Source organism: Amblyraja radiata, chromosome 3 (assembly GCF_010909765.2).
Source record: "Amblyraja radiata isolate CabotCenter1 chromosome 3, sAmbRad1.1.pri, whole genome shotgun sequence".
Classification (NCBI taxonomy): Eukaryota; Metazoa; Chordata; class Chondrichthyes; order Rajiformes; family Rajidae; genus Amblyraja; species Amblyraja radiata.
In genome coordinates, this window is record NC_045958.1 from 13,086,053 (window position 1) to 13,113,784 (window position 27,732).

Sequence of the window (27,732 nt, forward strand, 5' to 3'; positions counted from 1 at the left end):
TGGTGTGGGAGAGGGATGTGGGGGCTCACCGGTTCCAGGACTCGCTCAGCGGCTCCCCCCCCGCGCCTGTCACCCAGACCTTGGAAAGCCTGACCACCTAATATTGATCAACTCCAATTTTTGCATCTGGAGCTCAACACAATTAAAATGTATGGGAATTGCACTAAGTCTCAAAAGGTTGCTGGTGACGTTGACTCCTGGTTTTGGAGTTGATGGCAATATATCCTCTCATCAGTTGTTAATGCTTTGTGAAATTCTCTCAGTTGCCTGGTCTGACAAGTGTATTTCTGCATATATCTACAGCCAGTGGTATGTCTTCTAGATTTTAATGTAAGCTTAAAACAGTAGAACTATATCAGTTTTTTAAAGTGATTTTCATTTAAAAGACCTATGTGGATATTGTCCATAATATTGGGGAAATTGGTCAGCAATGAGATGATTAACCTATTTAATGGGAAATTCATATTTGGTGTAGATTTTATTTCATTAAAATTAATTTAAGATGGCTTTGTTTCTCAAATGATTTTTGTTCTCCTCAGTGGTTTGGTAACCTAGTGACTATGGAATGGTGGAATGATCTTTGGTTAAATGAAGGATTTGCCACTTTTATGGAATTTTTTTCACTTGAAAAAGTATTCCCTGATTTCCAAGTGGTAAGTTAAATTTTAATTTCTCGTCATCTGGTTTATCATCTTAAGAACAGTTTGTTATTAAAGGAGAAGATAATTACTTTAGACCCTTTCAATTCTTCCCTATAACCATATTATCTAATTGAATTTACAAGGGCACAAAGTATAATTTCTTATCCAGATTTTGGTTTGAACCACAAAACAAAGTTTGAGTCTCATCAATATTTGATGAAATTCACTGCATTGAGGCACTAAAATATTGTAAAGCATGCATGGATAAACTTGAATACCCAGGCCATTAACACGTTTAACATTTAGATCACTTACTTGTGAAGAAGGCAGCCTGTTAAATTGTAATACTAGTATAAAGAGCCTGTCCCACTTACATGCGTTTTGCGCGACCAAACGGAAGCGGAGTTCACGCGAAGTTCGCAATAAGTACGCGCGTGACGTCATTTGCGTCATACTTACCAATCAGCTGGGCAGGAGGCGGGCCGACTGAATTTGGGCGTCGGGCGGTGACATCATCACGCAACGCCACGCTGGGCGGTGACGTCATCGCGCAACGCCACGCGCTAGGTGTACGCCGTCAAGACGATGCGTACACTGTCAAGACGCTGCGTATGACCGCAATGCGCCTGCGTGCCGACAGGCTGTTGTCATGCGAGGATTTCGGACACTGTCAGATTTTCGGAGCCCCGTGCAATGTCGGGACCAGCCCCGCACAACTCCGCGCTTCTAAGTGGGACCGGCCCCGTGTGGCCATACGGTGTCCGTACGCCTCAAGCGACCACGAGGTCATGTAATTTGCGAGCCAAGGTCGTGTAGGTGGGACAGGCCCATAAGTGTGCAAATGAGACCTGTCCCATTTGAAAATGAATAGTCTATGAAGTATTTTCCAGATAGATGTTAACAATTTATGTCTATGTATTACGTTTTACAGTATCTTGGCCTGCATTCTAGCATTTCAACAAACTTCCTTTGTTTTGTATTCATGTTTTACACGTAGAGTGACCGCTTCTTGCACACTCGCTTCAGGGCAATGGAGAAAGATTCAATGAATTCATCCCACCCACTCTCCACTACCGTTGAAACTTTTGAACAAATTGAGGAAATGTTTGATTCTATTTCCTATGAAAAGGTATGTAAATCCATTAGTGAAGAAATTGTACACAAGTTGTAGGTATGTTTCCAGGTAGTTCAAATCCGGGATCTATGCATGTGAAGAGTCTTTGTGCAACATAACATTTTGTGAGCGTGCCAACAAGAGATTCCCTCCAGTCTGACCACCCTGTGAATTTCTTGTGCGCCCTTGCCAGCTTCTGCACCTCCAGAGCTGCACTCTGTACTCCATGTGGTCTAACCAATGCGTTGTAAAGCTGTAACATGATGTCCCAACATCTCCATGTTCTGACGAAGACAAGCATATGAGATGCCTTCATTAGCATCCTGTCTAACTGTATAATCAGTCAGGTACTTTTATCCCTAAATCTGTCTCTCCTACAATGCTTTGCCATTTACTGGGTAAGTCCTGCCTTATTTTAGCTTCCTAAAATGCAACACTCGTGCTTCTCGCGTTAAATTCTATCTGCCAATTTTTGACCCATTTGATTTAGATCCTGTTGTAATCTTGGATAACCTTCACTGTCCATATACCACTAATTTTAATAGCATCTGCAAATTTAGTGACTACATTCTTATCCAAATCATTAATATAATCATAAAGAAGGGTCTCGATCCGAAACATCGCCTATTCCTTCTCTCCATAGATGCTGCCTCACCCGCTGAGTTTCTCCAGCATTTTTTGTCCACCTTCGATTTTTCCAGCACCTGCAGTTCTTTCTTAAATATAACCTCCCAGATCATTCTCTAAATCAGTCGCTTTTCTGGTTGGGCATGCTATGTATTTAAAAATGTTCTCTTAAAGTTCACTTAAGTCGACTTTTAGAGTAATGCACCTTTATACTGTTTTTCTACATTTTGAAATTGCATATAATTATGATCTCATTATGCCCTGAGAAACTTGTTTTCCTTTTCTGTCTGAATAATGATCCATTGTATACAACTCGCAATGGGATTGTATCATTTTATCCTTCCCTGCAACTCTAATTAATTGCTTTTTGAGGCATCCAGAAATTATTAATTCTTAGATGTATTTTTAAACCAACAAATTCCGCTTTTTAAGCTTACATTATTAGTTTCCTCACACAGAAGATTATGCCACTGAGTTCTCCCAAATTCCTTTATTTCCTTCCAGTCTGTGTTACCCATGCCTTGCAAACCCATTAACTTATTTCCTGGCTTCCATATCCACTTGTTTTGTCTCATGGATTTTCTTACACTTATCAAGCTAGTATCAACCCACCCATATAGCCTTTCCATGATGCTGTTATTTATGCCCAGCTCCCAACCTTCCATAACTAATCCTCATGAATCTGACCAACTCAACTTTCATCTATAATATCATTTTATTAGAAGGTGACACCTGTCATATACCAATGTGACACCTGTCATATACCAATGTGACACCTGTCATATACCAATGTGACACCTGTCATATACCATAATTTATAGCCTAGTGAGTTTCATTTTAATCCCTATCCCGGTACCCTATTAACCTGCCTGCATGGTCTCTTTCTTTCTGTCAATGTCATTGGAAACTGTATGGACCTTGACTTCTGGCAATATAAACCAATGGATATTTTTAAGGCAGAGATAGATAGATAGATTCTTGATCAGTATGGGTGTCTGGGGTTATGGGGAGAATGCAGGAGAATGGGGTTAGTAGGGAGAAATAGATCAGCCATGATTGAATGGCGGAGTAGACTTGATGGGCTGAATGGCCTAATTCTGCTCCTATTACTTATGACAATGTAAGGGGAGCATTGAAGTTTTCAGATGATACAAATAATAGTATCATCAATGGTTGTTAATAAAGATAGCCATAGGGTGCAGAGAGATATTGACTGAGTGGGCAGAAGTGTGGCAAATGGAATTCAATCCAAGGAGTTATGAGGTGATGCATAACGGTGGAACAAGCAAAATAAAATATGGAAAGGGTGAAACACTGAAAAATGCAGAGGAATAAAGAGATCTTGGAAAACATGTCCCCAGATCTTTGAAAATAGGCAGATAAATAACCTGATTGAGAATGCAATGTGAAAATGTTATCAGCCGGGACGATTACATGGCAGGGAATAATATAAGGCAAGGCAAGGCAAGGCAAAGCAAGTTTATTTATATAGCACCTTTCAACAACAAGGTAATTCAAAGTGCTTTACATAAAACATTAAACGCATTGGAAAGAAACACATATAAAATGACATTTAGATGTAAAACGATTATTAGATTATTCAGATAAAATAATTACAAAATTAAAAACAATCAAATAAAATATTTAAAATAGAATAAAACCAGGAATAGAAGTTACAGTGCAGTATAGGTAATTAATAAATTGTATTGTTTACTGAAAGGCAGCGGCAAACAGAAAAGTCTTCAGTCTAGATTTAAAAGCGCTGAGAGTTGCAGCAGACCTGCAGTTTTCTGGGAGTTTGTTCCAGATATGTGGTGCATAAAAACTAAATGCTGCCTCTCCATGTTTAGTTCTGACTCTGGGGACACAGAGCAGACCTGTCCCAGACGATCTGAGAGGTCTGGGTGGTTCGTAGCTAAGCAGAAGATCAGAAATGTATTTTGGCCCTAAACCATTCAGTGCTTTGTAAACCAACAGTAGTATTTTGAAATCAATTCTTTGACAGACAGGAAGCCAGTGTAAAGACCTCAGAACTGGAGTAATGTGATCTACTTTTTTGGTCTTAGTGAGGACTCGAGCAGCAGCGTTCTGAATTAACTGCAGCTGTCTGATCGACTTTTTAGGGAGACCTGTAAAGACACTGTTACAGTAGTCGAGCCTGCTGAAGATAAATGCATGGACAAGTTTTTCCAAATCCTGCTGAGACATAAGTCCTTTAATCCTTGATATATTCTTTAGGTGATAGTAGGCTGACTTTATGACTGTTTTTATGTGGCTGTTGAAGTTCAGGTCTGAGTCCATGACTACTCCTAAGTTTCTGGCTTGGTTTGTTGTTTTTAGCATTACCATTTGAAGCTGGGTGCTAACTTTTAATCGTTCTTCCTTGGCTCCAAAATCAATTATTTCAGTTTTTTCTTTGTTTAATTGGAGAAAATTCTGGTTCATCCAATCGTTGATTTGCTCAATGCATCTACTCGGTGCTTGTATTGGACTATAGTCTCCTGGTGATATTGTTATGTAGATTTGTGTGTCGTCAGCGTAACTATGGTAACATATTTTGATGTTTTTCATGATCTGAGCCAGTGGAAGCATGTAGATGTTAAACAGAAGAGGCCCCAGAATGGAGCCCTGGGGAACTCCACATGTAATGTTTGCACGCTCAGATGTGTAATTACCTATAGACACAAAGTAGTCCCTGTCCTTCAAGTAGGATTCAAACCATTTTAATGCTGTGCCCGAAAGTCCCACCCAGTTTTCCAGACGGTCTAGTAATATGTTGTGATCGACTGTGTCGAATATAAAACACATGTAAAACCAAGCTACATGTGTCATTAGCATTCTGGTCATTACCTTGTAGGAAGGATGTGAGGAATGGTAACAGGATGCATTAATTGAATTCTGAACAAAAACATATTAGTAATGATGTCTGCTAAACTTGCAAATTGGATTAACAGATGACATTCCTTCCCAATTGACCTTGGGGAATAAAATCCCGGAAACTAGCTGATCTGCCATATTTGTGACTGCACATTCACACTACAGTGTGGTTAACTCTGAAATTCCTGGTAAGTTATTCGGTTCAAAGCAGTTAGGAAAGGGCATTAAGTGTTATAATTATCAGGGGGACCACGACCTGTGAAGTAATTGAAGAAATGATAGGACTGCAGTAGGAACAGAAAAAATATATTGAGGATATTTCCAAGACTGAATAATTTTTTTGTGTGAAGAAAGATTGGATAGGATGGTGGTGTTTTCTCTAAGAAAAGATTTTCTAAATTATTAATTTGAAAAGAGCATACAGGAATTACATTTCCCTTTGCTGAAGTAATTGATGGAGAGCGGATTTGATGAAGGGAAGAGTGGTTTTATTTTATGTAGAGGGTGGTGAGGAATTTAATGAAAGAGTCGTAAGAGACCAAAATCTTCATTGTGTAGAAAGTATTTGGATATGGAATTGGAATGCAAAACCCAACACTTGGAAAGCAAGCTTAGACCATTTTGAGTTGTTTTTTTCAGTTTGTACAGACACAATAAATCCAATAGGCCTCCCATGCTGTAAATGTATGATTCTAATTGCTTTTTGACATATTTCCCATGTGAGCTCTGGATTATGTTAGTCTGCTGATGACTTTTTATATAAGGAATAACCATTACAAATTAATATTGCTCAAGTATTTATAAAACATCTGATCACTCCCAGACAATTGGCAATAGACAATATGTCTGTTTGAGAAACACTAATCAAATAATTTGAAATATTAATATCAGAATACAGGTGCAGGGAATAGAGTTAGAAACATCTGTAATCTCTTGAACAAGTGACAGAGCATTAATCATCCAACCTGCTTGGCAGGTGTGACGTTTTGAAGTGTATGGGTGATTCATGACTGATTGCAAAAGGTTTATTGTGTAATGGTTGACCTTTCATGCCTAAGGGTGGTTGAATGAGAATGATGAATTCTGTGAGCGAGGAGATTGAGAGATCAACAATTGGAACATAAAATAGTACAGCATGGGAACAGGCCCTTAGGCCCACAATGCCCATGCTGATCAGGATGCCAAGTTAAACTAATCTCTTCTGCCAACACATGATCCATATCTTCCATATAAATATAGCCAATGAACTGGCCTCAACTAAATTCTCTGCCATAGAATGGAGTTGAGGCCAGTTCATTGGCTATATTTAAGAGGAAGTTAGATGTGGTCCTTGTGGCTAAAGGGATCAGGGGGTATGGAGAGAAGGCAGGTACAGGATACTGAGTTGGATGATCAGCCATGATCATATTGAATGGCGGTGCTGGCTCGAAGGGCCGAATGGCCTACTCCTGCACCTATTTTCTATGTTTCTATCTATGTGTCTATCTAAAAGCCTCTTAAATACCGGCTAGCTTGCTGTTGCTGGGAAGACATTGGTGTTTCTTGCTAATCTGTTAGATGTATCGTTCCATAGCAATTTATCATTAAACATTAACAGTGGTATTACAGAAAAAGCAGATTAAATAAATTACATCTCCCAGATCAGTTTGGTTAAATTCTAATATAATATTTGCATTAAGGTCAGTTTATTTATTATCTACTTTCTGCCGTCCTATTTCCTTTGTTCACTACTTTTCCTGAGAAGCAATGGCTTTGTCTTGGCTGGAAATACGCACATACGTTTCAGAAATATATTTGCTCAACAGTGATTGCCAGCAAACACGATGAATATTTCCATATCCAAATGCACCAGTATAATTCACTGTGTGAATCGCTTTCCCTTTTGCATCTTTCCCCAGTGTATATTTGGTTAATAGAGATCAGAGGCATGATCATTTTTAAATTAAAAAATCTACCATTTATTTTGATTTTGTATAAAAATAAGAATGGATTCTGAATAAATCTGATGCAAAGTGGAGTTTTTCTTTTGCTTATGAGTGATGTTGCTGTAAGCAGGTATCAAATAGATATATTTAAGTGTGTGCTGCACCAACTCAATAACTGCAGTTTAGGTAGATCAAATGCACCTGTGGTTATGTGACCCAACCCATGTACCTTTGGCATTCTTTTCAGCAGCGTGCGGTATAAACACACTGTGCTTCTATTCAATGTTTGTTCTCTGTATTACACCAAACCACAAGCTTAGAATATGTGTTCAGGTTTCCGCTGTGCAAATTGAAACCATGTAATTTTATCATTCGAAGACATTTTAATTAAAGGTACATAATGCACTAGAAGATAACAAACTTTTTGATGATAGACCTAATCTCATAAAATATGAAGCTCAGCATCTTTAGTCTCTATCTTAATGCCTATTTCCAATTCTGATCTACATTTTTGTAAAATCTTTAAAAGAAAAGAAAAATCCAGTGTTACTTATTTATTTGCCAGCCATCTGTGAGATTTCTTTAAATACAAAGGATGTCAAGCCTGATGAATGTTATTTATGTTGTAGGATGGTACAGACACCCCATTCCCCTGCCCCCCCCCCCTCCCCCCTCAATGTTAAGTTGCCAGACATCCATCCTTTGTCAGAGATACACAAAAAGTTGGAGTAACTCAGCGGGACAGGCAGCATCTCTAGAGTGAAGGAATGGGTGACGTTTCGGGTCGCGACCTTTCTTCAGACTGGTTAGGGATATGGGAAACGAGAGAAATAGGCAATGATGGAGAGAGATAGAACAATGAATGAAAGTTATGCAAAAAAGTAACGATGATGAAGGAAACAGGCCATTGTTAGCAGGTTGTTAGGTGAAAACGAGAAGCTAGTGCGACTTGGGTGGGGGAAGGATAGAGTGAGAGAGGGGGGAGGGAATGCCCGGGCCTACCTGAAGTTAGCAAAATCAACATTCATACCACTGAGCTGTAAACTGCCCAAGCAAAATATGAGATATGCATTTAACCACACTGACAATTGAGGAGACCTAGGACCTTTGCTGGATTGGGTAAACCAGGTACTACCTTTACTAAAGCTCCTAAAGTTCCATACTTTTCTTGTTGTCTGAAAAATCTGAGTTGAAATGCAGAATTGTGTAAAAGATAATTGTATTTAATGATAAACGTTCAAACTAAGCAACATTTTCTTTTTTTTCCCCCAGGGTGCTTCAATTCTGTTGATGTTGAAGGATTTCCTTAATGAAACCAATTTCCAGCAAGGAATTACACAATATTTGATGGAACATAAGTATGGGAACACAAGAAATGAAGACCTCTGGAACTGTATGGCTAAAGTATGTAACCTTCTTATGATGCTTATGTATTTTCAATCTAATTATCCTGAACTTTTGAAATGAAGTAGATCTAAATTTTCATAGAAAAATGGGCCAGATTTTGCTATAAAATAAATGGAGCAAACCATAATTTCTCCGCTGTTCATGGTCCAATTTGAGGGGAAGAAAGGGTACTTCATTTTCCTAGAGAACATCAAGTTCAAGTGTGTCCCTGATAGGACAATGAAATTCTTGCTTTGCTTCAGCACACAGAACATAGTAGGCATTGACTACAAAACACATGAATAAATAAACTGATAAAGTGCAAATAACAGATAATGGTTTATTAATGTTCAGAGTTTTGTCCGAGCCAGGTTTAATAGCCTGATGGCTGTGTGGAAGTAGCTATTCCTGAACCTGGTCGTTGCAGTCTTCAGGCTCCTGTACCTTCTACCTGAAGGTAGCAGGGAGATGAGTGTGTGGCCAGGATGGTGTGGGTCTTTGATGATACTGCCAGCCTCTTTGAGGCAGCGACTTCGATAAATCCCCTCGATGGAAGGAAGGTCTGAGCCGATGATGGATTGGGCAATGTTTACTACTTTTTGTAGTCCTGCAAAACACATACATATATACATACATGTGTATATTTTTTATGTAGTTGTGTATATATATGTATATGTAAATGTATCTGTGTGTATATATATATATTATTTTTTTTAAAGGAATATGTTGAGTGTATCCTTAAAACTGCTTAGCCGTTCTGTATGGTCACCATTTCCGATGCCTCAACCCCAGTTTTCTCCCTTATCCCACTTCCATTCCCTTATATCCTCTGATTTTGTCTCAAAAAAATCTCTTGGTCTTGACCTTGAATTGTTCAACAACTGAATATCCCCAGCCTTCTGATGTGGGGAATTTGTGTGTTTTTTCTGTAAGTAAATCTTTCCTCATCTCTGTCCTGTAAAATTGATGCATTTTAAATGGGGATTCAAATAGGTGCCTATATTGGTGATCTAAAGTAAAAACAGAACATTCTCAAGAGTCATGCAATACCTGTGGAAAGGAAGAAAAGTTGCATTTCATGTTGCAAACCATTCTTCGGAACTAAAAAAGACACAAAGTGCTGGAATAACTCAGCAGATCAGGCAGCATCTCAGGAGAACATGCATGTGATGTTTTGGGTCGGGAAGCATCTTTGGATTGATTGTGGGGAAATATAACCTGAGTTATTCCAGCACATTGCCTTTTTCTAAACTGGCATCTGCAGTTCCTTGTGGCTTCAGAACTAATTCAGTGATGGGTCTTCAATCTAAAATGAGAGCTTTGCTTCTCTTTCCATAGATGCTGCCTGACATGCTGAGTGTTTACAGAATTTTTGTTTTTTCTTATTTTCTTATTTTGAGCCTTTTCTCCCTTGATAAGACACTACAGGCAGAGGCTATGGATCTTTCAGTATGAAAATAAAACCACACACAGCCAATGGACAATAGACAAGAGACAGTAGGTGCAGGAGTAGGCCCTTCGAGCCAGCACTGCCATTCACTGTGATCATGGCCTAATCAGTACCCCGTTCCTGCCTTGTCCCCATATCCCTTGACCCCGCTATCTTTAAGAGGTCTATCTAACTCCCTCTTGAAAGCATCCAGAGATTTGGCCTCCACTGTCTTCTGAGGCAGAGAACTCTCTGGGTGAAAACGTTTTTCCTCATCTCCGTTCTCCGTGGCCCCTGGTTCTGGACTCCTCCAACATCAGGAACATGTTTCCTGCCTCTAGCGTGCCCAATCCCTTCTTAATCTTATATGTTTCAATAAGATCTCCTCTCATCCTTCTAAATTCCAGTGTATACAAGCCCAGTTGCTCCATTCTTTCAACATATGACAATCCCGCCCTCCCGGGAATTAACCTCGTGAACCTACGCAGCACTTCCTCAATAGCAAGAATGTCCTTCCTCAAATTTGGAGTCCAAAACTGCACACAATACTCCAGGTGTGGTCTCACTAGGGCTCCGTACAACTGCAGAAGGACCTCTTTGCTCCTATATTCGATTCCTCTTGTTATAAAGGCCAACATACCATTCACTTTCTTCACTGCCTGCTGTACCTGCATGCTTACTTTCATAGACTGATGAACAAGGACACCCAGATCTTGTTGTACTTCCCTTTTTCCTAACTTGACACCATTCAGATAATAATCTGCCTTCCTGTTCTTGCCACCAATGTGGATAACCTCACATTTATCCACATTAAACTGCATCTGCCATGCATCTGCCCACTCACATAACCTGTCCAAGTCACCCTGCATCCTCATAGCATCCTCCTCATAGTTCACACTGCCACCCAGCTTTATGTCATCTGCAAATTTGCTAATGTTACTTTTGATCCCTTCACCTAAATCATTAATGAATATTGTAAATAGCAGCAGTCCCAGCACCGAGCCTTGCGGTATCCCACTCGTCACTGCCTGCCATTCTGAAAGGGACCCGTTAATCCCTACTCTTTGTTTCCTGTCTGCCAAATACATTTTCTATCCTTCTCAGTGCTCTACCCCCAATACCAGGTGTTCTAATTTTGCCCACTAATCTCCTATGTGGGACCTTATCAAAGGCTTTCTGAAAGTCCAGGCACACTACATCCACTGGCTCTCCCTTGTCCATTTTCCTAGTTACATCCTCAGAAAATTCCAAAAGATTAGTCAAGCATGATTTCCCCTTCGTAAATCCATGCTGACTCGGACCGATCCTGCTACTGCTATCCAAATGTGTGGCTAATTCATCTTTTATAATTGACTCCAGCATCTTCCCCACCACCGATATCAGGCTAACTGGTCTATAATTCCCTGTTTTCTCTTTCCCACCTTTCTTAAAAAGCGGGATAGCATTAGTTACCTTCCAATCCACAGGAACTGATCCTGAGTCTATAGAACATTGGAAAATGATCACCAATGCATCCATGATTCCTTAATTACCCTGGGATGCAGACCATCAGATTATAACTCGTGTTTCAACTTGCACCCTACGGTTTGGGGGCCTGTAGGGCTCCGAAAATCTGACAGTCTCCAAAATCTTCGCGCGCCAACGGACTGTCGGCATGCAGGCGCATTGCGGTCGTACACAGCGTCTTGATGGCGTATGCAGCGTCTTGATGGCGCCTTGACGGCGTACCGCCTAATGCGTGACGTTGCGCGATGACGTCACCGCCCGGCATGGCATTGCATTAAAGCGTCACCGCCCGACGCCCAAATTCAGTCGCCCGCCTCCTGCCCAGCTGCTTAGCGCGTATTTAGCGCGAACTTCGCTTCCGTTTGGTCGCGCCAAATGCATCCAATCGCATGCAAGTGGGACAGGCCCTTTAGAGTCAGGGAAGATCGCTAGAGAATATGGATAGGTGAACGTGGAACAAACCCAGTTGGCCAGGCTATACTAGTGTTAAATACAAAAACTGAACTATAATAGCGATAAGCAGAAAAGGCCAGTTCTGAAGCAGATAGAAAGAACAAAAACAAGTTACCCAAAGTTGGAGAAATCAATATTGAGTGTAGAAGATTGCAACATGTCCAGAAGAAATATAATATGTTGTTCCTCAAGATTGCATTGTACCTTGTAAAAGAGCCTGACCCACTGTACGAGGTAATTCAAGAGTTCTCCCGAGTTTCCCCTGATTCGAACTCGGATATACTCGGGGGTTCGTAGGTACTCGAGGCTCTCGTGGACATTTTTCAACATGTTGAAAAATCTTCACGAGCTTACCGCGTTTCCCGTGTACCTGCCGTTACCGTTATGAGCCACTAAGAGACGTCCCGAGCTCCGACCTACCCGTCACATACATTCTACGTACTTACCACGAGTTTGATTTTTTTTTTAAACTCGGGTGAGCTCTTGAATTACCTCGTACAGTGGGACAGGCCCTTAACAATGCTACTGTAAAACTTTTGTTTTCAAAACATGGATCTTGAAGACTTCAATGTTTTTGTAAATCTGTTTGAGTCAAGTCAAGTCAAGTTTATTTGTCACATACAAATACGAGATGTGCAGTGAAATGAAAGTGGCAATGCTCGCGGACTTTTGTGCAAAAGCCAAACAACCAAACAAACTATAAACACAATCATACCACACATATTCTTTTACATAATAAATAATGGAAGGAAAAACGTTCAGTAGAGTTAGTCCCTGGTGAGATAGGCGTTTACAGTCCGAATGGCCTCTGGGAAGAAACTCCTTCTCAACCTCTCCGTTCTCACCGCATGGCAACGGAGGCGTTTGCCTGACCGTAGCAGCTGGAACAGTCCGTTGCAGGGGTGGAAGGGGTCTCCCATGATATTGTTGGCTCTGGAGTTGCACCTCATGATGTATAGTTCCTGCAGGGGGGCAAGTGAAGTTCCCATAGTGCGTTCGGCCGAACGCACTACTCTCTGCAGAGCCTTCTTGTCCTTGGCAGAGCAATTCCCAAACCAGATGGTAATGTTCCCGGACAAGATGCTTTCCACCGCCGCTTCGTAGAAACACTGGAGGATCCTCGGAGACACTCTGAATTTCCTCAATTGCCTGAGGTGGTAAAGGCGCTGCCTTGCCTTACTCACGAGTGCTGAGGCGTGTGATGCCCATGTCATATCCTCGGAGATGTGGACTCCCAGATATTTAAAACAGTTCACCCTATCTACAGGATCCCCATTTATCCTCAATGGAGTGTACGTCCTCGGATGATGTGCCCTCCTAAAGTCCATGATCAGCTCCTTCGTTTTTTTGATGTTCAAGAGGAGGCTGTTATCCTGGCACCAGAGTGCTAGACCAGCCACCTCCTCCCGGTAGGAATGTGATTGTGTATTGTAATTTATTTTATTTAGCAAATTGGCAACAATTGCACCAGTAACCTAGTACAAAAATCCTATACTAACTCCACAAATTGTTGAGAATAAATAATCTTCAATTGAATAATCTTGCTGTGCTTTGGTGTAATCTCTTGGTGCATTATATTTATTTCACAGGTTGGAAGTGTCAATTTGAATGTGAAAGAAATGATGAAAACCTGGACACTGCAGACAGGATTCCCAGTCGTCACTGTTAAATTGGACACCACTGCTAATAAAATTCACCTCAGTCAAGAACGTTTCCTCAGGATCGCCTTTCCACAAAATTCATCATCATCTTTTCACAGGTAAAACCATGCTATTCCTCAAATTAATTTCGGTGATCGGGAAGATTTTCCCCCAGAGATTCTAATATGAAGGATTTACAAATAAAACCTTTGTCCAATGCTGCTTTTTTACACCACTGATTTAAATTGGTCAACTCGGGTCTCTGAATTGTATCTTATTGTCATTATTTTTATTTGGACACTCTGAATGATAATCAATAATTTCAGTTGAAAGATATAATATTAGCACAGACTGGTCCAAGGATTTATTCTTCATTGTCACAACTATCAACCTGAAAAGCGGATGGGGTTGGGGGCTTAATTGGAGAATATGTGGTGCAATGAAAAACAAAAAATCATTTGGGGATCCAATCCAATCCAATCCAACTTTATTTGTTAAGCACTTTAAGACAACCAATGTTGACCAAAGTGCTGTACAGAAGAATAAACAAGACATCATAAACAGACAACATAACAGAACATAACATAACAGCTCACATAAGGCGCATAAATCACATATGAAATACAACAATAAATCAAAAGACATAAAACATGAGTAAAAATAATAGCCATGCAATAAAGCAATCAAAATAAGAAACTAAATCAAGCAAATAAAGTCGACATCTTACTGGGTATCAAAGGCCACGGAGAAGAGATGGGTTTTAAGAAGTGATTTAAAAACAGACAGAGAAGCGGCCTGTTTAATGTGGAGAGGCAGATCGTTCCATAATTTGGGTGCCGACACAGCAAAGGCACGGTCCCCTCTGAGCTTCCGCTTAGTTTTAGGCCCACTCAGGAGCAGCTGATTATCTGACCTGAGAGAGCGGGCGGGTGTATAAGGGTGTAGAAGCTCAGATAGGTAGGGCGGGGCAAGACCATTTAGGGATTTAAAAGCAAATAAAAGAATTTTAAAATGGATCCTAAACTGAATAGGCAACCAGTGGAGTGAGGATAACATGGTCAAGTCTCATTTGAAATATCGCTTGAGGTTTGACACAAAATTACATGCAAATGTTATTCCGTTTACCATTTAGAATTTTGCTATCCTATAAGATAAGAGGGGAAAGATTTGAAAGGGGTCTGATGGGCTACTTTTCTTGCACAGAAGATATATGGAATAATCTGCCAGAGGAAATGGTTGGGGCAGGTAAAATTATGACATTTAAAAGATGTTTGAACAATAACATGGTTTGGAAGAATATGGACCAGCTGCAGGCAAAATGGACCAGCTGCATTGGGCAAATTGTTGACCAAAGTTGGCCCAACTTTTCCATGTTGCATGCTTCTATGATTCTATGATATTGTAATTTGATGTGTTATAATTAGTTTAAAAGGCTGGAATTCTTATAATAGTGCGTGGAAATTCAAACTCATTTGTATATCTTCATTGGCATAAAAGGTTCTGCACTTTGTGGACCGAAGATAAAAGTGAAATAATTTATTCTTGACATTGTGTCTCCAGTTCATTCGGGATAACTTTTCGTAATCCAACAAAATTAAATTAATCAAAGCTTTTATTTTACTTTTTAGTTACCTGTGGCATATTCCACTGACCTACATCACCAGCAGCTGTAGTAACTATGCACAGCCTAAGTGCATCAAAAAGTGGCTCCTTAAGAATAAAACTGGTATTTTTTTTATTTTTCTTCAATTTAGCCTTTGCTTGACAACTTTTATTTTGGTGATCAAGAAGTACATTTTACATGGTTTCTATTTTTTTAAATCTCAGATGTTAATTGGAAAACAAAAATATCCTCTGCATTGAATTATCTGAGAAATTATTTTGCTTTAAACTGTTTGCAAGTATACTTTAATTGTTAGAGTGTTACTTGATGTTAAGAAGTTAATTTTTATACCAATAGTTGTGCACTTGAATAAATTTCATCCTTATGTAATGAAGCATGAACGAAAATTACTTTCTGAAATAAGGTCATTCGACTATTTTATCCATGCTGATCAAGTAATTGTATTTTCCCACCTAGATTTAACAATTTAAGTGAATGCATTTATATTATTTCTATAGTCATTAAGTTTATTGTTTGGGCTTTAATGAAATAAAAAGTTTCTTATTATCAATTAGATGAAAGTTAATTTATATGTTCCCTTGAGAATATAAAAAGAATAGCAGGAATAAGCCACCTGGTCCCTCAAGCCTGCCCTGCCATTCAAGTGATCATTGTCTGATCTGCCCAGATCTCAGCTCCCCTTCTCTTCAATGTACTAATGATTTAATTAAAAAGTAATGACATTGTGCAATTATAATGGTTGTTAACGGATTAAAAACTAGATTTCTGGGTTAGTGATTAGGGAGCATGAGTTTGAATCCCTCTATAACTTCTAGAGTCATACATCGTGGAAGCAGGGTCTTCAGGACATCTTGGAGATTTCCACTAAGACACCGCATTTACACAAAGTTCACATCAGGGACGTGCGGTCAGGGGAGGCAGAGCCTCGCCCGTCACACTCCCAATGAAAATAGGTGTTCAGAAAAGTAAAGAAAAATAATAATAATAAAATAAATATAAAGATTTTTCCACTGATCGGAGTTATAAATGTAATTTCTATATGAATCTAATCATTTTTTATAGTCAAAATCGCCAAATTGCAAAATTGCGCAGCCGCTGCAAATACAGGGAGAGATGAGGGGTGAGGCAACGATGAGCTGAGCCTCCCCTCTAATTGTGCAACCCCTCAGAAACTGGATGGAGCGTGGGCAATAAGCGTGTGCCTGTTACTATCTCTCTGTATGTCACTAATGTAATGTTTGCAGACCCCTTCATTACATGTCCTCGCCTTCCATAGTCCAGGTTGCTTATTTCACGTATAAATATATAAAATTTAGGCTCACTGGTCTCGTCATAAATCTGCAATGAATACGCACCAGGGGAGGCAGTGATCACATCTGCCTCACTGAGGGGGCGTGTCTTGAGCCCGGTGGAGGGAGAGCGAGTGCCAATTACGCACTCTCAGCCTACGTAATTGACGCTACCTCACTCTGCCTCCACGTTAGCGAGCTTCAGCAGCGGCGGCGCAGCACTGGATTCCACCGCTGGCGGCGCTGACTTTCCAGCCGCGGGCGGCACTGACTGGTAGATTGATTCGTTGATTTGTAGCGTCCGATTCGGAGGCTCTGGGCCTTTGAGAACTCCCAATTGGGCCCCGCGCCTAAGGGGGCCCCGCGCTGGAGTAATGTACTCTCGGCTCGGGTAGATCTACCCCGGGTGGTGGGGGAGAGAGGGGTGGAGAGAGAGTAGAGGGGTGGAGGGGGATGCAAGGGATAGACGGGGAGGGGGTTATGAGGGGGAATGGAGAAGGGGGAGAGGGGGAGATCGGTCGTTCGCTCACGGTCCTGGGGCAACGCTCCTACCCCTTCAGTCGCTGTGCTTCACGCACGCAGCCCCGGCTACCCCCCCTTTCTCCCCGGGGAGATGCGGTGATCAATACAGGGAGGGTCAGGCCGGGCCACTAATACTAGCCAGTGTCTCCCCAGGCATTGACCTCACCGCACATCACTGGCCCACATGCCCACGTTTGGCCCATATCACTCTGTCTAAACCGTTCCTATCCATGTACCTGTCCAAATGTCTTTTAAATGCTGTTATAGTAACTACCTCAACTATGTCCTCTGGCAGTTCGTTCCATATAGCCATCACCCTCTGTTTGAAAAAAGTTGCCCCTCAGGTCTGTAATAGATCTTTCCCCTCTCACCTTAAAGCTATGTCCTCTGGTTCTCGATTTCCCTACTTTCAACAAAAGATTCTGTGCATTTATCCTATTCCCCTCATGATTTTTACTCCTCTATAAGATCGCCCCAAAGCCTACTGCGGTCAACGGATTACTATCAAGTCAAGTCAAGTTTATTCGTCACATACACATACGAGATGTGCAGTGAAATGAAAAGTGGCAATGCTCGCGGACTTTGTGCAAAAAGACAAACAAACAAACAACCAAACAAACTACAAACAGAATGGAACAGAATCATATATTATTTTGCATATTAAATATTGTGGGCGGAATGAAAAAGGGAAAAAAACAGCAATTTTATTTTTTAGTAGAGTGGTACAGTAAAAGGTAGTCTCTGGTGAGATAGGAGTTTACAGTCCTAATGGCCTCTGGGAAGAAACTCCTTCTCAACCTCTCCGTTCTCACAGCATGGCAACGGAGGCGTTTGCCTGACCGTAGCAGCTGGAACTTGCAAGGGAGCTTGCAGGGAGCTTGCAAGCTATCCTAGCTTGCCCTGCCTCTCCCTATAGTTCAAGTCCTGGCAACATCCTTGTAAGTCTTCTCTGCACTCTTTCTATCTTAACAACATAGTTCTTCTTGTAAGGTGACCAAAACTGAACACACTACTCCAAATGCAGCCTCACATATGTTTTGTACGACTGTAGCATAACATCCCAACTTCTGACCGGTGAAGGCCAATGTACCAAAAGCCGCCTTAACCACCCTTTCTGCCTATGTCACCGCTTTCAAGGAACTATGTACCTGCACTCCTAAAACACCCTGGTCTATAATACTCCCAGGGCCCTGCCATTCACTGTGTAGTCCTGCTCTGGTTTGGCTTCCCAAAATGTTGTGCATCTCACCATCTGTACTCTCACTGATACTACCATCTGCAAACTTACTATTGTGCCTTCAACATTCTTATCCAAATTGTTGACATAAACCATGAACAGCAATGGGCCCAACACCTCTCCCTGAGACTCATCACTCGTCACCACTGGCCTCCAGTCAGAAAAGCAACCGTCCACCAACACCCTCTGCTTCCTTCCGTGAAGCCAATTCTCTATCCCTGGATCCCATGTGATCTAACATTTCTGAGCAACCTACCATGCAGAACCATCAAATGCCTTGCTGAAGTCCATACAGATTACATCTATGGTTTTGCCCTCATCAGCCTTTTAGATTACTTTGGATTTTCCTTAATATTATCGGCCAAAGCTATCTCCAGTCCCATTCTTTGACCTCTATTTCCTCCCTAAGTATGCTCCACAGTTCCCAAAACTCCTCCAAGGATACACTTGATCCCAGCTACCTATACCTGTCCTATGCCTCCTATTTTCTGATGTTTCTTTTCATCCAAGTTTCCTCACTCCCACTGGCCGGGTCCTGCACTCTAACAGGAACATGAATGCCTGAACTCTTGTCATAACACTTTTAAAAGCATCCCACTTTCCAAACGTTCCTTTGCCCACAAACAACTTGCTCCAATCAACTTTAACAAGTTCCTGTCTATTACCATCAAAGTTGCCCATGTTCCAATACAGAATGTTAAGTTGTGGGCTCTGCCTGTCTTTATTCTTAACTATTTTAAAACCAATACGACAGTGATCGCTGGGCCCAAAAGCCTCGTCCATGATTACTTCAGTCAATTGTCTTTCCCAATTTACTGAGTGTAGATCAAGCTTTGCCCTCTCCCTTGTAGGGCCCTCTACATGTTGCATGGGGAAACTTTTCTGGACATATTTACCAAATTCCACCCTATCTAAGCCCTTTGCACTATGACAGATAGTTTATGTTGGAAAAGTTAAACATTTCCTACTATGTCAACCTTATTTGTCTTGTAGCTGCCAGCAATCTCCTGGCATATTTGTTTTTCTAATTCCTGTTGATCCTTTGGTGCCTATAGGACTCTCCCAACAAAGAGATTATCTCCTTTTTATTTCTCAGCTCCACCCATATTGCCTCACTGGATGAACCATCAGTAATGTCACCTCAGACTACTGCCATGACATTCACCTTAATCAATAAAGCAATACCTTCTCCTCTTTTACCCCCACCTTTATCTCACCTGTGGAGTCAAAGAGTCAAGAGAGTTTTATTGTCATGTCTCCCAGATAGGACAAGGACATTCTTATTTGCTGCAGCACAACAGAATATGTAAACATAATACAGAATGGGAGATAAAAATTCAGTGTGTCTATAGACCATAGGCCATGTATACACAATAAATAAACAGATAAAGTGCCATAGTAATAATAGACTGTTATTGTTCAGAGCGTGTTTGATGTTGTGTTTAATAGCCTGATGGCTGTGAGGAAGAAGCTGTTGCTGAACAGATTTCAGGCTCCTGTATCTTCTTCCCGATGGCAAAGGAGAGATGAGTGTGTGACCAGGATGGTATGGATCTTTGATGTTGTTGGCAGCCTTTTTGAGGCAGCGACTGCGATAGATCCCTTTGATGGTGGGGAGGTCTGAGCCGGTGATGGACTGGGCAGTGGTCACAACTTGTACTCTGCACCTGTACCCTGGAATATTAAGGTGCCAGTCCTGTCCCTCTTTTAGCCAGGTTTCCATAATGACTACAATGTCCCAGTCGCACGTACCTATCCATCCCCTGAGTTCACCCGCCTTAACGGTCAGGCCTCTTGCATTAAAATAAATGCATCTCAATGCAACAGTCCTTCACGCTCTCTGCTGCGCTCCTGCCTATTCTATCCACTGAACTTTCTTTCATCACCTTCCATACTGATGACCAGCCTCTCATCTGCCATAGTCCTGCTTATATTCTGGAAATTTAAAATAGAGGAATTAAATGTGTAATTTAAAAAGAAAGATTAACAATGGCAACCAGAAAATGACTGGATTGTAATTCAATCACATATGATCCACTAATGTCCTTTGGGGAAAGTTGCTCTTTACCAATCTGCCCCATATGTTACTCCAGGTACTCTATTGTGGTTGACTATTATTAACTGCTTGTTCCTCTCTGGAGCAATTCATAATAGGTAACAAATGCTGGCATTACCAGTAATATCCATACCCCATGAATGAATACATTAAAAAATATATTATGTGGATTGATATAATGCATGATCCTAGCAACGCATTGAACTTTGTATATATATTTCCACTACAAAGTTTATTTAATTGCTAATATTTCAGTCGGTTTATCTTGCATTGTCTTGAAAGTATTGATGGACCCACTATGTCATGTGAAGAGAGTTGAAACCACCATGACTAGTGTTAGAAGTACAGCCCTATATCTTTTTTTAAATAATTTGGTCCGCCTTAGTGACAGCATAGTGGCACAAAACACAAACTCACTAAGTTGCATAGCAAGGCACAAAATCCATCTCGAAGTTCAAGATTCTGCACTTGACATATTGTCATTGGTCCTATGAGGGGCATGGATATTTGTGTACAGGGCAAGAACACTTGCCTCGAACCAGAAACATACAGTGCCCTCCATAATGTTTGGGACAAAGACCCATCATTTATTTATTGGCCTCTGTACTCCACAATTTGAGTTTTGTAATAGAAAAGATCACATGTGGTTAAAGTGCACATTGTCAGATTTTAATTAAGGCCATTTTTTATACATTTTGGTTTCACCATGTGGAAATTACAGCAGTGCTTATACATAGTCCCCCCCATTTCAGGGCACCATAATGTTTGGGACACAGCAATGTCATGTAAATGAAAGTAGTCGTGTTTAGTATTTTGTAGCATATCCTTTGCATGCAATGACTGCTTGAAGTCTGCGATTCATGGACATCTCCAGTTGCTGGGTGTCTTCTCTGGTGATGCTCTGCCAGGCCTGTATTGCAGCCATCTTTAGCTTATGCTTGTTTTGGGGGGTAGTCCCCTTCAGTTTTCTCTTACATAGAAAACATAGAAAATAGGTGCAGGAGTAGGCCATTCGGCCCTTCGAGCCTGCACCGCCATTCGATATGACCAAGGCTGATCATCCAACTCAGTATCCCATCCCTGCCTTCTCTCCATACCCCCTGATCCCTTTAGCCACAAGGGCCACATCTAACTCCCTCTTAAATATAGCCAATGAACTGGCCTCAACTACCTTCTGTGGCAGAGAATTCCACAGATTCACCACTCTCTGTGTAAAAAATGATTTTCTCATCTCGGTCCTAAAACATAGAAACATAGAAACATAGAAATTAGGTGCAGGAGTAGGCCATTCAGCCCTTCGAGCCTGCACCGCCATTCAATATGATCATGGCTGATCATCCAACTCAGTATCCCGTACCTGCCTTCTCTCCATAATCTCTGATCCCCTTAGCCACAAGGGCCACATCTAACTCCCTCTTAAATATAGCCAATGAACTGGCCTCGACTACCCTCTGTGGCAGAGAGTTCCAGAGATTCACCACTCTCTGTGTGAAAAAAGTTCTTCTCATCTCGGTTTTAAAGGATTTCCCCCTTATCCTTAAGCTGTGACCCCTTGTCCTGGACTTCCCCAACATCGGGAGCAATCTTCCTGCATCTAGCCTGTCCAACCCCTTAAGAATTTTATAAGTTTCTATAAGATCCCCTCTCAATCTCCTAAATTCTAGAGAGTATAAACCAAGTCTATCCAGTCTTTCTTCATAAGACAGTCCTGACATCCCAGGAATCAGTCTGGTGAACCTTCTCTGCACTCCCTCTATGGCAATAATGTCCTTCCTCAGATTTCCCTCGTATCCTTAAACTGTGACCCCTAGTTCTGGATTTCCCCAACATCGGGAATAATCTTCCTGCATCTAGCCTGTCCAACCCCTTAAGAATTTTGAACGTTTCTATAAGATCCCCCCTCAATCTTCAGCATATAAAGGACATGCTCAATTGTGTTCAGATCGGGTGATTGCATCTTGCAGTGTAGCCTCTGTATTTCTGTTCATGAAGTCTTCTGCAGATAGTGATCATTGACAAATCCTCCCCTTGACTCCTGAAGAGTGTTTCTGATCTGTCGGACAGATGTTTGGGGATTTTACATTAGTATAGAAATAATTCTTCTGTCATCAGTTGTGGAGGTCTTCCTTGGCCTGCCAGTCCCTTTCTGATTAGTAAGTTCACCAGATGTCTATTTCTTCTTAATGATTTCCCTAACAGTTGATTTTGGTAAGCCTAAAGTCTGACTGGTGTCTCTAACAGTTTTATTCTTGTTTCTCAGTCTCATAATGACTTATTTGACTTTAATTGGCACAACTTTGGTCTTCATAAACAGCAATAAAAGCTTCCAAAGGTTTTTTCTATTACAAATTTAAAATTGTGGAGTACAGAGGCAACTAAATAAATGATGGGTCTTTGTCCCAAACATTATGGAGGGCATTGTAGAAACATAGAAAATAGGTGCAGGAGTAGACCATTCAGCCCTTTGAACCAGCACTGCCATTCAATGTGATCATGACTGATCCAACTAAATCAGTACCCCGTTCCTGCTTTCTCCCCATATCCCTTGGTTCCTTTAGAAATAAAAAAACAGTCAGTCAGCAAGTGATTGATACTGCAGCATTAACATATATTCGAAGGAGAGATTGCTGACATTCTTTCTGCAAGAGCAGAGGAGTTTATATTGGAAGAAGGGTTTTAAGTGAATGATCAGAAACTGGCAAAGAAATGGCTTGCGCAGCACTCTTTTGAGCTGCGCAAAGTGTATAATCTCATTTTAAATTTGATTGATACATCCTTGATATCTCTTTCTGCCAACTCATTTGCACCCAATTCATTTATACTTTAATCAGTTTCCCTTCCTTTTACTGAACCTGACAATGAAGTTGGTACAACCTTAATTAGGTCCAGAGTCTCTTTAGTGATTCTTTGAAGAATGGGGTCAACAAGCAGTTTCATTCATGGGGTCATCGTGCAGAAGTTAACCTTAGTCAAAATTTATGCAGTAATACTGTGCAGTGAAAATTGAGTATTGTTGATATTTTCATGGTTATGTGCAGAATAATTAACGGTTGTTGGGCATGGTCTAGATAAATCAGTGATTCAGTAACTGGAGAGAAATGAATGCGCACTTTATTTTCCATTAGATACCATTGATCTTAAAGATCCAAATGTGACCTGGGTGAAATTTAACATGAATATGACTGGTTACTATATCGTTAATTATGACAAAAGCACCACAGAGGAATTAAATGAATTGTTACAAAATAATCACTTGGCTATAAGTGATCAGGATCGAGCTGGCCTTATCAACAATGCCTTTGTGCTTGCAAGGTAATTGCTCCTTTTGAATCTTCAATTTGAATTTGGTATTAACAAATTTGTATTTTGGTTTTGTTGTTAATTGTTAATCAGCACCAGTGTGTATGGTTTCACTCAGTTCATTAAGTAACTAATTATTTTCAAACACTAAGTGCAGCTTCTTCCTTGCTGTTATCAGATTACTGAACAATCCTCTCTTTAACTTGGGGTATAGCTCTGATCTTCCAACCTACCTCATTGTGGACCTTGTACTTTTTATTTGCACTTTCTCTGTAACACAAACACTACAACGTTAAATTCCGCACTCTGGCACTTTTTTCTCTGCAGTACTTATTGTACTTATGCATGGCTTGATCGTACTTGTGTATAGTATTATTTGACTGGATCTCTTCTTCGTGCGTATGGCGATTTGACTGGATAAATCGCAAACAAAGCTTTTCATGGTATCATGGTACACGTGACAATGATAAACCAAAGGTAGACATAAAATGCTGGAGTAACTCAGCGGGACAGGCAGTATCTCTGGAGAGAAGGAATGGGTGACATTTCGGGTCGAGACCCTTCTTCAGATAAACCAATAATGATTAATGCAATTAAAAGTTTAACTTAATCAGTTTAAAAAAAAAATCAAATCTGTCAAATTGTCTTACTCATTGGTTGTATTGTAATTGATAGTTATGTTATTCATGTGGTTGTATACTACTTATTGGATTGACCTACCTATCCTTAAAAAGATAGTTTATTCTCACTGCAGTAAAAATAAAAGTAATCTTGCAGCTGGGACCTGAAATGGCATTGTGACGTTTGTTCAATATTCATGACACTACAGCTACCACAATCTTGATAAAAGAATTGGAACAGCATAAGGGCTCCTCAAACTTCCTCTGTAATACATGGTTAATCTTCTACTTAACACCATTTCCCTGCCATTCCTCATATTCATCTGTTTCAAATGCAATTAATAACTGAGCATATGCAATCCTCTGGGGTAGATAATGTCAAGTATTCACCACTCCAAGTAAAGACATTACCGTTCTCTTCAGTCATAAATAGTCAACTTCCTACTACGACCATCATTTAATAACTTGTAACTTTCCTTCACAGTTCTAAGGAAGTATCTCAGACAAAAACTCTAATTGTCCCTCTTTACATAAATTCAATTGAACCTACTGAGTTTTTGCAACATTTTCTGTTATTAGTTATAAAGTTATTAAAAAAAACTGATTGTGTTTGTTTCCAGAAGAATTGAATTAAAAATCAAAGAGGTTATGTTTAGCCTATACATATCCTTAATTTCATCACATGTGGATTGCATGTTTCCCGTGTCATGGCTCACGAGGTACCTTTAAAGCCCAGATCTTGCGTATTAAAGTTTGGCAATACAGGGTCCTACAAGAAGTCCAGATTCAACGTTGACGATGCCATGAATTTTTCCAAGTGTAGGTGGATGGCAGGAGTTGCCACATGTACTGAGGTGCAGTGAAAAACTTTTTGTTGCATGCTATCCAGTCAATGAAAAGACTACACATGATTATAATCAAACCTCCAACAGTGTACATACAGGATAAAGGGTATAGTTCAAGATAAAGTACGTTGGGAGGTCAGACCGGTACTCTGGCTGGTGAGATTAGAAACATAGAAAATAGGTGCAGGAGTAGGCCATTCGGCCCTTCGAGCCTGCACCGCCATTCGATATGATCATGGCTGATCATCCAACTCAGTATCCCATCCCTGCCTTCTCTCCATACCCCCTGATCCCTTTAGCCACAAGGGCCACATCTAACTCCCTCTTAAATATAGCCAATGAACTGGCCTCAACTACCTTCTGTGGCAGAGAATTCCAGAGATTCACCACTCTCTGTGTAAAAAATTGATTTTCTCATCTCGTTCCTAAAAGACTTCCCTCTTATCCTTAAACTGTGACCCCTTGTTCTGGACTTCCCCAGCATCGGGAATAATCTTCCTGCATCTAGCCTGTCCAACCCCTTAAGAATTTTGTACGTTTCTATAAGATCCCCCCTCAATCTTCTAAATTCTAGCGTGTACAAGCCGAGTCTATCCAATCTTTCTTCATATGAAAGTCCTGCCATCCCAGGAATCAGTCTGGTGAACCTTCTCTGTACTCCCTCTATAGCAAGAATGTCTTTCCTCAGATTAGGAGACCAAAACTGTACGCCATACTCCAGGTGTGGTCTCACAAAGACCCTGTACAACTACAGTAGAACCTCCCTGCTCTTATACTCAAATCCTTTTGCTATGAATGCTAACATGCCATTTGCTTTCTTCACTGCCTGCTGCACCTGCATGCCTACTTTCAATGACTGGTGTATCATGACACCCAGGTCTCGTTGCATCTCCCCTTTTCCTAATCGGCCACCATTCAGATAATAGTTTACTTTCATGTTTTTGCCACCAAAGTGGATAACCTCACATTTATCCACATTATACTGCATCTGCCATGCATTTGCCCACTCACCCAACCTATCCAAGTCACCTTGCAGCCTCCTAGCATCCTCCTCACAGCTAACACTGACCCCCAGCTTCGTGTCATCCGCAATTGAAGATTGAAGTCTTTAATTTGTTAGTATTTTACAGAAATACATTACACATATTCGGTTTGGTTTATTATTGTCACATGTACTGAGGAACAGTGAAAAGCTTATTTGTTGCTTGCTATCCAATCAGCAACAGGAGTATACATGATTACAATCAAGTTATCCACAGATTACAGATACAGGATAAAGGGTATAATGTTTAGTGCAAGATTAAGTCCGTTTAAAGATAATTTGAAGGTCTCCAGTGAGGTAGATGGTAGGTCAGTACTGCTCTCTTGCTGATGAGATTGAAGACTGTGAGTGAGAGTAAAGAGCAGGGATATAGTTATGGGAATGATGAAGGTGGTCCGAGAGCTGGTATAGATTCAAAAGGCCAAATATCATAAGGAAAATTGTGACATTTGATAAATGTGCCACTGTGCAATTTTAAAATATTCATGTATTGTGTAGACTAATGTGTTTTATTTTATTATCCTTTAGTGCAGGGAAAATCTCAATAAAGGAGGTGCTGAACTTGATCAGCTATTTAAAGAATGAAACCAGCACTGCGCCAATAGTCGAAACTTTGCTACAGCTCAATGATATCTACATGCTTGTTGAGAAGAGGGGGGATCTGTCGGTTTCCAATCTGATGAAGGTGCCTGATATTTTTACCTTAATTATCTTTTTAACTTGCCATGTATCTGGATACCATCATTCAATATGTTTGTGGAATTAAATGTTCCACTTAACACAAAGCTCCAGCAAACACAATGGATACTTGCCCAAAACTCTTGTTAATGCTGCACCCTTGAGAGGAATTGTTGGCTGTACGTCAAAAATTCAATAATTTAATATATCAACATTTCCGCATTCAATGTGTGCATGATGACATATTTCATAGCACAATGGTCATTCAGAGCATTGCTAGAAGATGGATCATTTTGATTTGAAGCATGCCTACTGGATTTTATCAGCTTTGAAAGTTCTGCAAGTATGAGTTTTAAAAGGGCATGTACACAACTGGCAATGGGAATCCAATTTGGAGGTGGTCCCCTTTAAGTTATTTGCATATTGGCTTCCTTGGGTCATGACCCCACCGTAGGAGCAACCCCACTAAACTCTACTCAAGCTTCGCTTAACATCCACCAATGGGTCCTTTGGCCACCTTTTCCATGCCGACCAAGTTTGCATTTTGGGTAAGTCCCATTTCACCCATGGCTGTCCAAATCCTTCCAACCCATGCATACGTCAAAATGTCTTTTAAAGGTTAAAGTTTTATCCACTTCTACAGCTTCCTCTCGCAACTCATTCGAGATACAGAATAAATTGCCCCAAGGTCCCTCTCAATAACTACTCAATAACCAAAAATCTGTAGCCTCCTTTTGCTCTGGTATTTTATTTAATTCACATGTTTAATCGATAATGGTTTTTTATTAATGTTTTATGTGTCACTCCTAACTGTCACTGTTTGTCATGTTGCCACTTGCGAGCGGAGCACCAAGGCAAATTCCTTGTATGTGACTACTTGGCCAATAAATTTATTTATTCATTCATTCGTGAATTAGGCAA

The 27,732-nt window shown here is 40.6% G+C and overlaps 1 protein-coding gene across 1 annotated transcript in view; it reads left to right on the top strand.

The window, feature by feature from the left end:
• LOC116970807 (leucyl and cystinyl aminopeptidase) overlaps positions 1-27,732 on the top strand; it is a 102,312-nt gene that overhangs the window by 56,889 nt on the left and 17,691 nt on the right. The window contains exons 7-13 of the mRNA XM_033017355.1: positions 540-653; positions 1,639-1,770; positions 8,457-8,588; positions 13,548-13,717; positions 15,227-15,324; positions 23,452-23,638; positions 26,662-26,818. Coding sequence (XP_032873246.1) covers positions 540-653; positions 1,639-1,770; positions 8,457-8,588; positions 13,548-13,717; positions 15,227-15,324; positions 23,452-23,638; positions 26,662-26,818 — 990 coding nt within the window. The remainder of the gene's footprint in view (positions 1-539; positions 654-1,638; positions 1,771-8,456; positions 8,589-13,547; positions 13,718-15,226; positions 15,325-23,451; positions 23,639-26,661; positions 26,819-27,732) is intronic.